Below are 13,711 nucleotides of genomic sequence, written 5' to 3'. Positions count from 1 at the left end.
ACAATGAGTCAGTGTGGCCCCTCTGAGAGGCCTCCGAACGAGGCACAATGGCCCCACTGTCAGCCGCGCTCCTCCTTCCCGGGGTCTCTCCCCCGTCACCGTGTCTCTCTCTCTCTCTCCTTTTCAATAAACCCATACAACAACCTTTTCAGGGCGCAGAGCAACGGTCTCCACCGTCCCCCCCCGACTGAAAGAGGCCCTTTTTCCTCTGCACTCAACGGTCACCGTTGGGGAGTTTTTCTTTTCAATCTTCCTCTTCCTCTTCCTCTTCCTTCTCTCTCCCCGCGTCGTTCCCAACGTCACGTCTGACACGGTCCGTCCGTCCCGTGGGAACGAGAGATCGCCGGCGTGTCGTTATAACGCAGCGGGGCGGTTTTGTACTGGACTAACGGGCGAGAGGGTGGAGGAGGGTTTTCTTCTGAGACGCAGGTGAAGTGCAGGGGCTCAGCTCTTTCAGCAGACAAATGGACCGGACTTTCTAAAAACTAAAGCCGCCTCTTTTCCCAGCGAACATATTCAGAAGGGGGGGGGGGAGGGGGGGGGGGGGGGGGGGCGGGGGGGGGGTGGGTTGGGGGGGGTTCTGTTGAAAGTGTACAATGAATGATTCACAAACAGGGATGCACATCAATGATTCATTGACGCGAGAGACATGTACTTTAAAAATGCAAGGGGGGGGGGGAGGGGGGGGGCGAAAGAGCATGTCTCATTCTTAAGAAACACAGGAAGTTGCGCCCCCCCACCCCCATTTCCCAGAACAGGATGAGAAAAAACATGTAACCAGAGATTCTCCTTCATTCATAGGTGATGATGCCGCTTTCCAAGGAAGAGATTTAACCAGCCTGCCTGTAGCCTTTGAGCCCTGAGCCCAGACACAGACAGCAGCTCTCCTGCTCTGCGTTGTCCTCACCATCAGTGGTTCAGTGCCGTCGTTCGTGACGCCATGTGGTCGGGACTTCTAGGTCGAACACAACAGAGTTCCCCCGACATCCCTTTTTATAACCGCTGATACTGTCAACATCAGCCGACACCAAGTCAATGGTAAATGAACTGCATTTATATAACAGCTTTTTTTTATCCAAAAGCGCTTTTACAACTTATCAGCCTCACATTCACTCACGCGTTCTCCACACACCGACGGTGGAGGCGACCGTGCGAGGTGCCGACCTGGTCATCGAGAGCGGTTTTGGGGGTTAAGCGTCTTTGCTCAAGGACACTTCGTCGACGCCCCCTGCCCGGGAGGAGGCGGAATCAAACCGATAACCTTCCGATTACCAGACGGCCGCTCTACCTCCTGAGCCACTGTCGCCCTAACAAACGTTGGTGTTCGAATCTTAATTAATGGGTTCGAACCTCCGCTTTTTAATTAGTTTTTATTTTTCAATTTCCGCTTTCATTTTTAAAAATTTATTTTATACAAAATATATATATCAGAATGTGATATATATCAGAAATTATATCACAATAATTTGAAAGTCACACGCGAACACAGGACAACAACAGTCCAGTACATTATCAGGAAATTAATCAATCATGCGAAAAAGAGAGTCGAGTGACTCCCACTGACCAGTCTTATTTCATAATACAATGGTTCAGAATGGACGTCTCATTTCATAATACAATGGTTCAGAATGGACGTTTGGATTAAACCAAGTGTATGCAGTGATGCTGAACTTCCCAGCGGAACACAAGTTACTTCACGTTACACAGGTATGTTACGCACGTTAATTAAGCTTGCAAAATGGATTACCATCCAAATGATATTGAAGCCTTCCGTGACCAGTAATTAACCGCAGCAATATGCGCTACGTTAATGCGTAAATGTGCGCTATGTGCCTAAAGTCAAGACTCGACAGTACTGAACCAGAAAAATTCATTTTAAATTTTGTATATATATATATATTTTTTTTTTACCCAGGGACAGTGCACATTAATGAACATCTTCAGTTTCCACATCAATGTAAATGTGCCAGAATGGGCTAATGAGCTAGTTTTCATCTGTAGTCCCTGCCTACCACCATGCATGTCTTCATGGTGTGGGAGAAAACCAGAGTACCTGGAGGAAACCCACGCAAACACAGGGAGAACATGCACAAACTCCACACAGAAAGGCCCCCTGCTGGGGTTAGAACCCAGGACCTTCTTGCTGTGAGGCAGCAGTGCTATGATGCATGATTAAAAATGAAGGTTCGAACGTCACTTCGAAAAACCCTGGCGAAGTTCGAAGCCCAAAAACAGGCTTCGGGGACAGCTCTACTACCTACTCTGCTACTATGTCCATACCGTCATCTACTATATACTATGCCTATACTACCACCTACTATGCTAATATGTATATACTACTATGCACTAAGAGTGTAGCACTCGCTCACTGAACAATATCACTTACCCTTAGCCACCAGAGGTCCAAACCCCCCCCCACCCACTCCTAATAGACAGTCTCCTCCCCACCGTATGTATATATTTTCTCCCACCCACCCACCCACCCCCTCCTAATAGACAGTCTCCTCCCCACCGTATGTATATATTTTCTCCCACCCACCCACCCACCCCCTCCTAATGTACAGTCTCCTCCCCACCGTATGTATATATTCTCTCCCCACCGTATGTATATTTTTTCCTCCCACCCACCCACCCCCTCCTAATGTACAGTCTCCTCCCCATCATATGTATATATTCTCTGTTAGGATCTATGGGTAACAGTACTGTATATTTGCATATCGTATATGTCACAAATGTAACAGTACTCTATACCTGTATGTCATGTATGTCCCTATGCCATAAATGTCATGATGTCATGTATGTTGTGTATGTCATAAATGTCACTATGAATTGAAAATGGGGGACCCTGATGTAAACAAGGCAAACGTCTTTCTCTGGTCTGCATTCCCTTAATAACAATTCCGTGTATTGAGCCGTACTGTATTGTACCCATTCTGCAATCTGTTCAATAAAGTTTTCATTCATTCATTCATTCAGGTGTATCGCCTCCTACTGACTTGTTGTTCACAATCTGTACGTCGCTTGGGATCAAATCATCAACTGAATGACTAAATGGCTGAATGTAAATATATCCTGGTAGAATGAACTGTAATTACTGGTAGACTGCTTGTGGGCCCGCCGGTAGGCTACACCCAGAAACACAGCAGGGAGAAGAAATAATCATTAAATAAGTTACTAGGGAGTGACTCAAATTGGTCTATAAAACACAGCACACAACACAAGTCACAATTAATAATAAAACATTAGGATGCATCGCTTAATCAAAATGCATCGATTCTAATGTGTTCGATTCGATGCATCGATTTGAATATGTTAGAATCGGTTATAATCAAAATTAAAATGTTTTAATGTTTTTTTTTGTGTGTATTGTTTTTATTGACCTATAGTCCATTCATGCTGAGTGAATCAGTTCCCCCAGCCACATTTGTGTATTCAAATTTTTTGGGGGAATTAACTGATCGAAAATTTATCGAAGATTAATAAAACATTTATCGAAAGTTTATCGAATCGAATCGTGGTCAAATGAAGAGATTTCATGATGCATTGAATCGTTGCCTGAAGAATCGTAATCGAATCGAAGTAAGGTCGGATCGTTACACCCCTATAAAACAGTTTTTTTTAATCACTTTTAGACAAAACCCTATACGGGTTACTTTTACATTTCATTCTTGCCTCCTGCTTAATGGGCTCTTATCTGATCCAGCAAATCCCTTTTCAACACCTTGTTCCCGTAAACATGTGAGGAGATAATGGAGCCGAATTATTAGTCTTTTAACTGTAATGAACAGTAAACAGTCCCTAACTCCACTACCGGGTGGGTCTCTACCACCCAATGAATTGAAACATCCCCAGGAGTGGAGGACGGGGTTTTATGGAGGACCAGCAAACTACTGCCAGATGCACACAGCTATACCAACCACAGTAGAGTGCACCCCCCCCCCTAATCACCCAACAGCTGCTTCTATATGGCTCCCATAAACCTTCAAGACGATACCTAAACCAACATTTACTGAGAGAGGTTTATAAAAAAATTCAAAAAAAAAGAACAGAGCCATAGGAAAAACCAATTTCTCCAGCATCCAGCAAACAGAAAGACTGCTTTGCTCCCAAGCCGTAGAAAGCACATTAAATATGGCAGAAAGGCTCAGTGTGGATCACGTCTGAATGTCTGTTGTGAGGGAGGAGGAGGAGGAAGGGGAGGAAGAGGAGGAGGGGGAGGGGGAAGGGGAGGAGGAAGGGGTGGGGAGGTGGGGTTGGTAGCAGCCAGAGGAAATCCTGTCGGAGCAGTAGGGCTGACCCCTATTAGTCGATTAGTCGACTAATCGGTCGAAAGGAGCCGTAGTCGACCAGCCAACCTCTTAGTCGAATATAAAAAAATAAAAAATATATATATATATATATATATATATATATATATATATATATATAATATTATTATTATTATTATTATTTTTTTTCATTCTTTCCAAAAGAAAAGAGGCCTAGAAGCGTGGCTAACGCTAATGGCACGCATACCAGAGGCTAACTGCCTAAGAAAACAGGCACAGAGGCACTGAAAGAGGATTTCACCCATCTAATGAACACACTAGACTAGACAAATATCAAGACGTATCCATCAGTGGACCAATTGCATGCTTTTGCAGAGGACAAGAAGCCTTCAGTCGAATCCTTCAGACATTAAGCACCCCCACAGCCCAAATGGAATGATACACAAAAAAAAAAAAAAAAATTTAAGAAATTTAAAAAAAAAGATTATAGTCGACCAATCCTTAGTCGGGGACAGCCCTACAGGAAGGAGGCTTCACAACACTCCTCCAACATGGCAGGAAGGAGGCTTCACAACACTCCTCCAACGTGGCAGGAAGGAGGCTTCACAACACTCCTCCAACATGGCAAGAAGGAGGCTTCACAACACTCCTCCAACATGGCAGGAAGGAGGCTTCACAACACTCCTCCAACATGGCAGGAAGGAGGCTTCACAACACTCCTCCAACATGGCAGGAAGGAGGCTTCACAACACTCCAACATGGCAAGAAGGAGGCTTCACAACACTCCTCCAACATGGCAGGAAGGAGGCTTCACAACACTCCTCCAACATGGCAGGAAGGAGGCTTCACAACACTCCTCCAACATGGCAGGAAGGAGGCTTCACAACACTCCTCCAACATGGCAGGAAGGAGGCTTCACAACACTCCTCCAACATGGCAGGAAGGAGGCTTCACAACACTCCTCCAACATGGCAGGAAGGAGGCTTCATGCCCCACCGAATAGCAAACGGCTACTGCATCAAATACTGTAGTATCCTGTAACGATACCATCCTGTAATATTACAGTGATGAAAGGAAAGGAAGCTTGTCGTTTGCCTCTTCAGTGCGTTTACATAAACCAGGAATGTATCCTCTGTCCTTTAAACCCATCCTGACTATTTCGGAGCGGTGGGCAGGCAGCCACAGCGCAGCGCGCCCACAGTGCAGCGCGCCCAGGGACCAATTCCAGTTTTAATGCCAGTGCCTTGGCCAAGGACAGTGGCAGGAGGACGCGTCTAGTCTAGCGTGTCTTTTATAGCGTGGGAGGACAGCGGAGTGTCTGGAGGGAAACCATGTGAACTTAAAAAAAAGTTCCATCCATCTATCCAGCAAAAGAGAAAGGCCTCCTGCCGGGGGTTCGAACCCCGGACCTTCTATTTTTATTATTATAAATTATTTTTATTTAACTAGGTTTTGTCCCATTGAGATTGAGGATATCTTATACAAGGGAGACCTGGCCAAGAATAGCAGCAACACAACGTTTCAAAATAAACACAGACATTACAGATAAAAGTAACGTTACAAAATGGTCAGATAAAACATTTGCACAAAGAAAACGTGGTTACAATAGGCTTCACCATATAGCCTTAAATACATTCAGTGTTACCAAACTTCCATGCAGTAGGTGCGGAAAACCTAAAAGCTTTCTTTCCCAATTCTGTTCGGACTTTGGGAACAGCAAAGTGCAGAAAATCCTTTGAACAGAGATTGTAATTGCCACCATTCAAATTTAAAAAAGAATAGCCGTGTGGTAGCAGTGCCAACTACTACCCCGCAATATTACAATCCTGTCATATAAATACTCGTGTAGATGTATGTTAATGATTGTAATATATGGACTCTTGGAAGACTGGCCTTCGAGCTAAAAGACATCCCGACGAACAAATACATATTCTGATGGCCTTGTCCTCTCGTACAAGCCAGCATGCGTTAGTTAGATCGAAGCAGATTCATGTGGCGACGAGCAGTAATGAGCAGAATGAAGCATAAATAAAAATGGAAATGAATTGTACAGCGTCTCCCGCAGGACTCTGGGGTTATGTGTGGTGATTGGCAGGCAGGAGGCCGATACACACAACTCTACACACTAGACACAAGGAACACGCTTTCATACATTACTCTCATCAGTTTGGTAAACCTACATACTTTTATGGGAATCACTGATTTAATTTGTATATTATATTGTATATACTATACTGTACATAGCCAGGACTCCTAGTGAGTAATGCATCCATCAACCTTTTTGTCCAATATACTATACTGTACACAGCCAGGTCCATACAGAGTGATGCATCCACCAACCTGTTGTCCAATATACTATACATAGCCAGGACGCGTGTAGCCTTTTTACAACGCATCTGCGTTTCCGGCGCTCTGATTGGCCAGGTCATGTGACATGTGCGCCCAATAGCGTGTTTGCCCATTTCCGCATCGAACAGCCTGCAAACTACCTGGCGTTCTATCGCCATGCTCTAAGACAAACTCTAACCTTAACCAACTTAGAAACATGCCGTCCCACGATTGGCGCTCATGTCACATGACCTGGCCAATCAGAGTGCAAAACGGGAACCCGGAAACGCGGATGAGTTGTAAAAAGGCTTCAAGCAGCCAGGACTCCTAGCAGGTAATCCACCGACCTACCTCTTGCCCAGGGTGCTGAGAGGCGTGTTCAGACTGAGGCCACCGATGGGGGGCTTGGGATAGCGGCCCGCCAGCTTCTGGGGGACGACCTCCTTCTTGGGCTGGAGCTGGTGCGACGGGCTGGCGCAGGGCGGCTTGACGTTGAGGTCCTTCAGGACGTCGTAGTTGATCTTGGTGGAGATCTTCTTCTGCTCCAGCATCTTCTCGATGGCCTCGTCGGCGGTGTTGGCCCGGATGGGGGCGTGTTTTTTCGAGGGTCCCCTGGGCTGCGCACGGGGGGGGGGGGGGGGGGGGGATAGAAAGAGAATCAAGTCATTTTCAACGATCACCCCGCACGATCCACCGTGACCTCGCAGCTAATCAACGACGGATGCTAATCAGACGCTTCAGCCTGAACGATAACCGCCAAATGGCGCTCGTTTAGTCACACATGACAAGCGGCTTTATCATCTCTCTGCCACACGGCTGGCTGGGTCGGTGCCGTCAAAACCTCTCATTAGACGCCCCCCGTTCCAGAGCAGTTCACCCGTCTAGTTAAAAAAAACGCTGAACAGATGTCGGGGGCCCAACAAAGGGGCCGCGCCGTGCCAAAGCCTGCGACGTCAAGGGGAGGGGCAACATCCATGTACTCATTAAACATAGAGGACATAATGACCGGCCGGCTGACCGTCTGCTACGAGTCGAGCTCCGAGAGCCTGAGCCAACTTGAGCGAGTGTGTTAGTGTGGCGGGCGGTACCTTTTTCTGTAGTGTGTTAGTGTGGCGGGCGGTACCTTTTTCTGTAGTGTGTTAGTGTGGCGGGCCGTAGTGTGTTAGTGTGTTAGTGTGTTAGTGAGGCGTAGTGTGTTAGTGTGTTAGTGTGTTAGTGAGGCGTAGTGTGTTAGTGTGTTAGTGTGGCGTAGTGTGTTAGTGTGTTAGTGAGGCGTAGTGTGTTAGTGTGTTAGTGTGTTAGTGTGGCGGGCCGTAGTGTGTTAGTGTGTTAGTGTGTTAGTGAGGCGTAGTGTGTTAGTGAGGCGTAGTGTGTTAGTGAGGCGTAGTGTGTTAGTGAGGCGTAGTGTGTTAGTGAGGCGTAGTGTGTTAGTGTGTTAGTGAGGCGTAGTGTGTTAGTGTGTTAGTGTGTTAGTGTGTTAGTGAGGCGTAGTGTGTTAGTGAGGCGTAGTGTGTTAGTGTGTTAGTGAGGCGTAGTGTGTTAGTGTGTTAGTGTGTTAGTGTGTTAGTGAGGCGTAGTGTGTTAGTGTGTTAGTGTGTTAGTGTGTTAGTGAGGCGTAGTGTGTTAGTGAGTAGTGTGTTAGTGAGGCGGGCCGTAGTGTGTTAGTGTGTTAGTGTGTTAGTGAGGCGGGCTGTAGTGTGTTAGTGTGTTAGTGTGTTAGTGTGTTAGTGAGGCGGGCTGTAGTGTGTTAGTGTGTTAGTGTGTTAGTGTGTTAGTGAGGCGGGCTGTAGTGTGTTAGTGTGTTAGTGTGTTAGTGTGTTAGTGAGGCGGGCTGTAGTGTGTTAGTGTGTTAGTGTGTTAGTGTGTTAGTGTGTTAGTGAGGCGGGCTGTAGTGTGTTAGTGTGTTAGTGTGTTAGTGTGTTAGTGTGTTAGTGTGGCGGGCTGTAGTGTGTTAGTGAGGCGGGCTGTAGTGTGTTAGTGTGTTAGTGTGTTAGTGTGTTAGTGTGTTAGTGAGGCGTAGTGTGTTAGTGAGGCGTAGTGTGTTAGTGTGTTAGTGTGTTAGTGAGGCGTAGTGTGTTAGTGTGTTAGTGTGTTAGTGTGTTAGTGTGTTAGTGTGTTAGTGAGGCGTAGTGTGTTAGTGTGTTAGTGTGTTAGTGAGGCGTAGTGTGTTAGTGTGTTAGTGTGTTAGTGTGTTAGTGTGGCGGGCCGTAGTGTGTTAGTGTGTAGTGTGTAGTGTGTTAGTGTGTAGTGTGTTAGTGTGGCGGGCCGTAGTGTGTTAGTGTGTAGTGTGTAGTGTGTTAGTGTGTAGTGTGTTAGTGTGGCGGGCCGTAGTGTGTTAGTGAGGCGGCCGTAGTGTGTTAGTGTGTAGTGTGTAGTGTGTTAGTGTGTAGTGTGTTAGTGTGTTAGTGTGTAGTGTGTTAGTGAGGCGGGCTGTAGTGTGTTAGTGAGGCGGCCGTAGTGTGTTAGTGTGTAGTGTGTTAGTGTGTAGTGTGTTAGTGTGTTAGTGTGTAGTGTGTTAGTGAGGCGGCCGTAGTGTGTTAGTGAGGCGGCTGTAGTGTGTTAGTGTGTTAGTGTGTAGTGTGTTAGTGTGTAGTGTGTTAGTGTGTAGTGTGTTAGTGAGGCGGCCGTAGTGTGTTAGTGAGGCGGCTGTAGTGTGTTAGTGTGTTAGTGTGTTAGTGAGGCGGGCTGTAGTGTGTTAGTGTGTTAGTGTGTAGTGTGTTAGTGTGTAGTGTGTTAGTGAGGCGGGCTGTAGTGTGTTAGTGTGGCGGCCGTACCTTCTTCTCCTTGTAGATCCCCAGCTCCTTCTCCTTCGCTATCTTCTCCTCCTTGGCTGAGGGAGGACATGGGACAAGAGTCAGTGCTGGAACAGTATGGTATGTTTTATTTGTTTATTTTATGGATCCCCATTAGTCTACACACCCATGGGTGAAAGACTATTGGTCCTGTGGTCCGAACACATAACTTACAACATTACATTACAGTAATAAAAAAAAACAATAAAAACATAAGAAACACTTTAGCCACAAGTACATTCTCAATATCTTTAAAATCTCACACAAAAAAACACACAAAGGCTCCAGCCACAAATACAATACTAACTAAACTAACCTAGCAATACTAACTTAATAAATCAGTAACTCACTGTATTTCATTATTTTTTTAACTTTTTCTTAAAAGTACATTTGTTGCTGATCATCATTATCTTTGCAGGTATACAATTCCAGTTTGCAGCAGCTCTATACATCACGGTTCTCTTAAGTGTATTTGTTCTTGGTAGAGGTAGAGTAAAATGAAGACCCACGGCGTGTCTGGTGGGATAGTATCTAGATGGGATACATATTCCAGCAAGTGATTTTAGGTTAGGGTTAGGCGGGAGGGCTCCGGTGAGGTTAAGGTGTGGATTAGGTTTGTAAAAATCATTTTAGAAAAAAAAAAAAAAAATCGACTTTAAAGCAATTGACCCATCTCAAAACGCGCCCTCTTTTCTTGATCCTCCAATCACAACGGGGGTTCAAGTTGGTTCACTTCAGGTTCTACTCTTAACCCTTTCACTGCCACACGACAGCAGGTTAACCCTTTACTATCACACAACCGATGGTCGCCGCCGTCGGTTGTGTGATAGTAAAGGGTTAACCTTCTGTCGTGTGGCAGTGAAAGGGTTAACCTGATGTTGTGTGGCAGTGAAAGGGTTAACCTTGTGTGTATTGTCGCAGTGAAAGGGTTAACCGTTTTGGTAGTGTGGCAGTGAAAGGGTTAAGCCCCTAGACTCCGTGTATCGTTCAGCCATTAGATTGAACACAGCTGATGGTCATGGTGTTCACCATAACCAGGGAGAGAGAGAGAGAGAGAGAGAGAAAGAGAGAAAAAGAAAGAAAGAGAGCGAGAAAGAGAGCGAGAGAGACAGAGGGAGAGAGAAAGAAGAGAGACAGAGGGAGAGAGAAAGAAAGAAAGAGAGAGAGAGAACGAAAGAGTGAAAGAGACAAAAGAAAGAAAGACAGAACAAATTAAATAGAGAAAGAAAGAAAGAGAAAAAAGGAGAAAGAAAAGAGAGAGAAAAAGGGAGAGCGAAAGAGACAAAGGGGGAGAGAAAGAAAGAAAGAGTGAGGGGGAGAGAAAGAAAGAAAGAGCGAGAGAGTGTGAGAGAAAGAAACAAACAAAAGAAAGACGGAACAAATTAAATAAAGAGAGAAAGAAAGGGAGAGAGAAAAAGGAAGAGAGGGAGATCATTCAGCCATTAGATTTAACACAGCTGATGGTCATGGTATTCACCATTGTGTCCTGTATAATAGGGTTGCATTGGCATCTGTTGAACTATATAAAGCTATAATTGCCCAAATTATCTCGCTTCGCAATTTCTTTTTTTATTTTATTTATTAACACAGAGTTGAACAAAAGGAAAAAATACATAATGAATGACCATATTGTGTAGGAGACGTTTAGAAGCCTAGAGGCTTATAGAGAACTTCCCCTATTTTGTAAAATCAGAAACGTACAAAATATACATATTATTTTAAACATACCAGTAATATATTCAAAGGATATGTGTAAATACAAACATACATACACACAGTACATGTGTATGTACATATATACTGCGTACATAATAATACATAACCACCTACCCACAAACCCACATAACCAAATGCATACATATAACATGTATATAGACCTATTTATCCATCTACTGCTTTTTGGATATGAGCATTCTTTTGTAGTTTGCCTTAAAAATAAGCAGAGATGGAGATTTTTTTCAGCATAGGATCAGCGGCATTCCAAAGATTAGACCCTCTATACCTCACTGAGAACTGCCTGCTATTGGAGTGGACGTCTGGACCCTCTGGTACAAGACCCAATGACTGGATCACACTTAAAGGCTAGAGTTTGTTCTGAACTTGGGAAGTCTGTTTTTAACTTCTATGCTCCTGATACGTGGAACATCATACAACAAACTCTGAGGCTCAATACTTTGGTGTCCTTTGGTGTCAGTTTAAAATCCTTAATCACCAACCATTCCACCATAATCTGCAGTTGTTTTAATTGAGGTGTACAAACTCTATTATGTTTGCATTTATGGATATTTATCATGTATTTATTATGTTCACCGTACACTGTTGGCACGCTAAAGATTCTTCAATATTTGAATAAAGAAATAAGAGGAAATCTGCTTCATGAAAAGAGGCCTTGTAATAGAATGTTAGTGTAGTTATCTTTCTTCCAACATGGCTGCCTGTAATCTTTGGTTACAAGAAAGAAAATAAATGAAGAAAATGCCTAATTTCTGTGCAGTAAGGGTAAGTAAAATATTGGAAACGTATGATATTATATTACTGTTCCATTGCAACTTGTTGACAAGATTCAGTAATACAAATTTTTTGTTGATATATCCCTCATATCAACAGTCACCTTCTTCCAACATGGAGGACAAATATAAAAACTATAAACATGCAACAGGCGAGTTTTCTCAGCCTGAACGCACCTCTCTGTGCCTTCAAGTAGTCGATGTTCTCTGCCATCCAAACGGCTGTCTTTATTTTCACTTCATCGTCATCTAGAAGATACTAGAGAGAGAGAGAGACAGCGAGAGAGAAAGGAAGAACAAACGAGAGAGTGAGAGAGAGAGAGGGAGGGAGAGAGAAAGAAAGAGAGCGAAAGAGAACGAGAGAAAGAAAGAAATGAAGAAAGAGAGCGAGAGAGACAAAGAGGGAGAGAGAAAGAAAGAGTGAGGGAGAGAGAAAGAAAGAGTGAGGGAGAGAGAAAGAAAGAAAGAGAGAGAGGGAGAGATATGGCATTGCTGTGAATACAGTTGTTCGTTGGGGGTACAAAGTAATTATAAAACCAAAGTAAGCGTGTAAATCAGTGGATCCTCATAAAGGAACCTCTCATGTGTGGTTGTCTGTCTGAAGGCTTCAGATACGAGGTTGTAAACAGTAAACAGAACAAACATACCAGTTCTATCTCATCATCATCGATACCGCTCAGGTCCAGCTCCCCGCTGTCTGCAGGGCCAGCATCTGTTACATGAGAGCACACAGACATGGACTCAGTCAGGCCTGGTTGCACACATTTCAATATGTAAAAAAATACTGAAATTAAATAAATAAAACATTATTGATATGAAGTGAACTGAAAACACATCACTGGCTCTTGTCCCCTTTTCGTGATTTCGGAAAAGTATAGCTATAATACAAGCTAATAAATGGATGTTACACAAGCAAGTCTAATGATAGTTTCTTATTGGTACTACTCATAATAGTAATGATTGTTCTTATTGGTACTACTCATAATAGTAATGATTGTTTCTTATTAGTACTACTCATAATAGTAATGATTGTTTCTTATTAGTACATAATAGTAATGATTGTTCTCATTGGTACTACTCATAATATTACTGATAGTTCTTATTGGTACTACTCAGTCATAATAGTAATGATTGTTTCTTATTGGTACTACTCATAATAGTAATGATTGTTTCTTATTAGTACTACTCATAATAGTAATGATTGTTTCTTATTGGTACTACTCATAATAGTAATGATTGTTTCTTATTAGTAGTACTCATAATAGTAATGATTGTTTCTTATTAGTAGTACTCATAATAGTATTGATAGTTTCTATGGGTACTACTCCCAATAGTAATGATTGTTTCCTATTGGTACTACTCATGACGGCAAATACAACACACAATGAACTTGCTAATTGTAAGCATTTTATACCTGCTTTGATGTGGTAATAATATGTAAATTGTATCATCATTAATATTCACATCTGCCTCATTTCAGCTCATTAATACTGCCCTGCAGAAGCTAACCGCAGTGACTATCCAGTGATTTTGTAGTTACTGCTATTCTTTATTCTCTAAAACAGAGCAAGACTGAACTCTGAAACCTTATCACAAGATAAAACAGATATTGAGAAGTTACATTTCACTTATAACTCTTAATAACTTATCATTTTCTGCAGGGCAGAATAGTCTAATTATATTCTCAGGGACCACTGACCTATTGCACTCACTTTTTCCAAGTGTTTGCTTCTGTAAATGTTTTAGTTAGTGGTTTTCAGAAATTTAAAGTGCACATGCGCAAGGTACAACTATAGAATGTCTCATCAGAATGTTT

General features: G+C 43.5%; 1 protein-coding gene across 1 annotated transcript in view; it reads right to left on the bottom strand.

Moving 5' to 3' along the window:
• Nucleotides 1-13,711, bottom strand: part of brf1a (BRF1 general transcription factor IIIB subunit a) — a 182,562-nt gene that overhangs the window by 16,991 nt on the left and 151,860 nt on the right. Inside the window, exons 13-16 of the mRNA XM_084308841.1 lie at nt 12,543-12,607; nt 12,073-12,154; nt 9,371-9,426; nt 6,948-7,213 (exon numbers count right to left, since the gene is read on the bottom strand). Coding sequence (XP_084164967.1) covers nt 6,948-7,213; nt 9,371-9,426; nt 12,073-12,154; nt 12,543-12,607 — 469 coding nt within the window. The remainder of the gene's footprint in view (nt 1-6,947; nt 7,214-9,370; nt 9,427-12,072; nt 12,155-12,542; nt 12,608-13,711) is intronic.

Source organism: Notolepis coatsorum (assembly GCF_963971535.1).
Source record: "Notolepis coatsorum genome assembly, chromosome: 2".
Classification (NCBI taxonomy): Eukaryota; Metazoa; Chordata; class Actinopteri; order Aulopiformes; family Paralepididae; genus Notolepis; species Notolepis coatsorum.
This window is presented reverse-complemented; position numbering and strand designations above follow the sequence as displayed.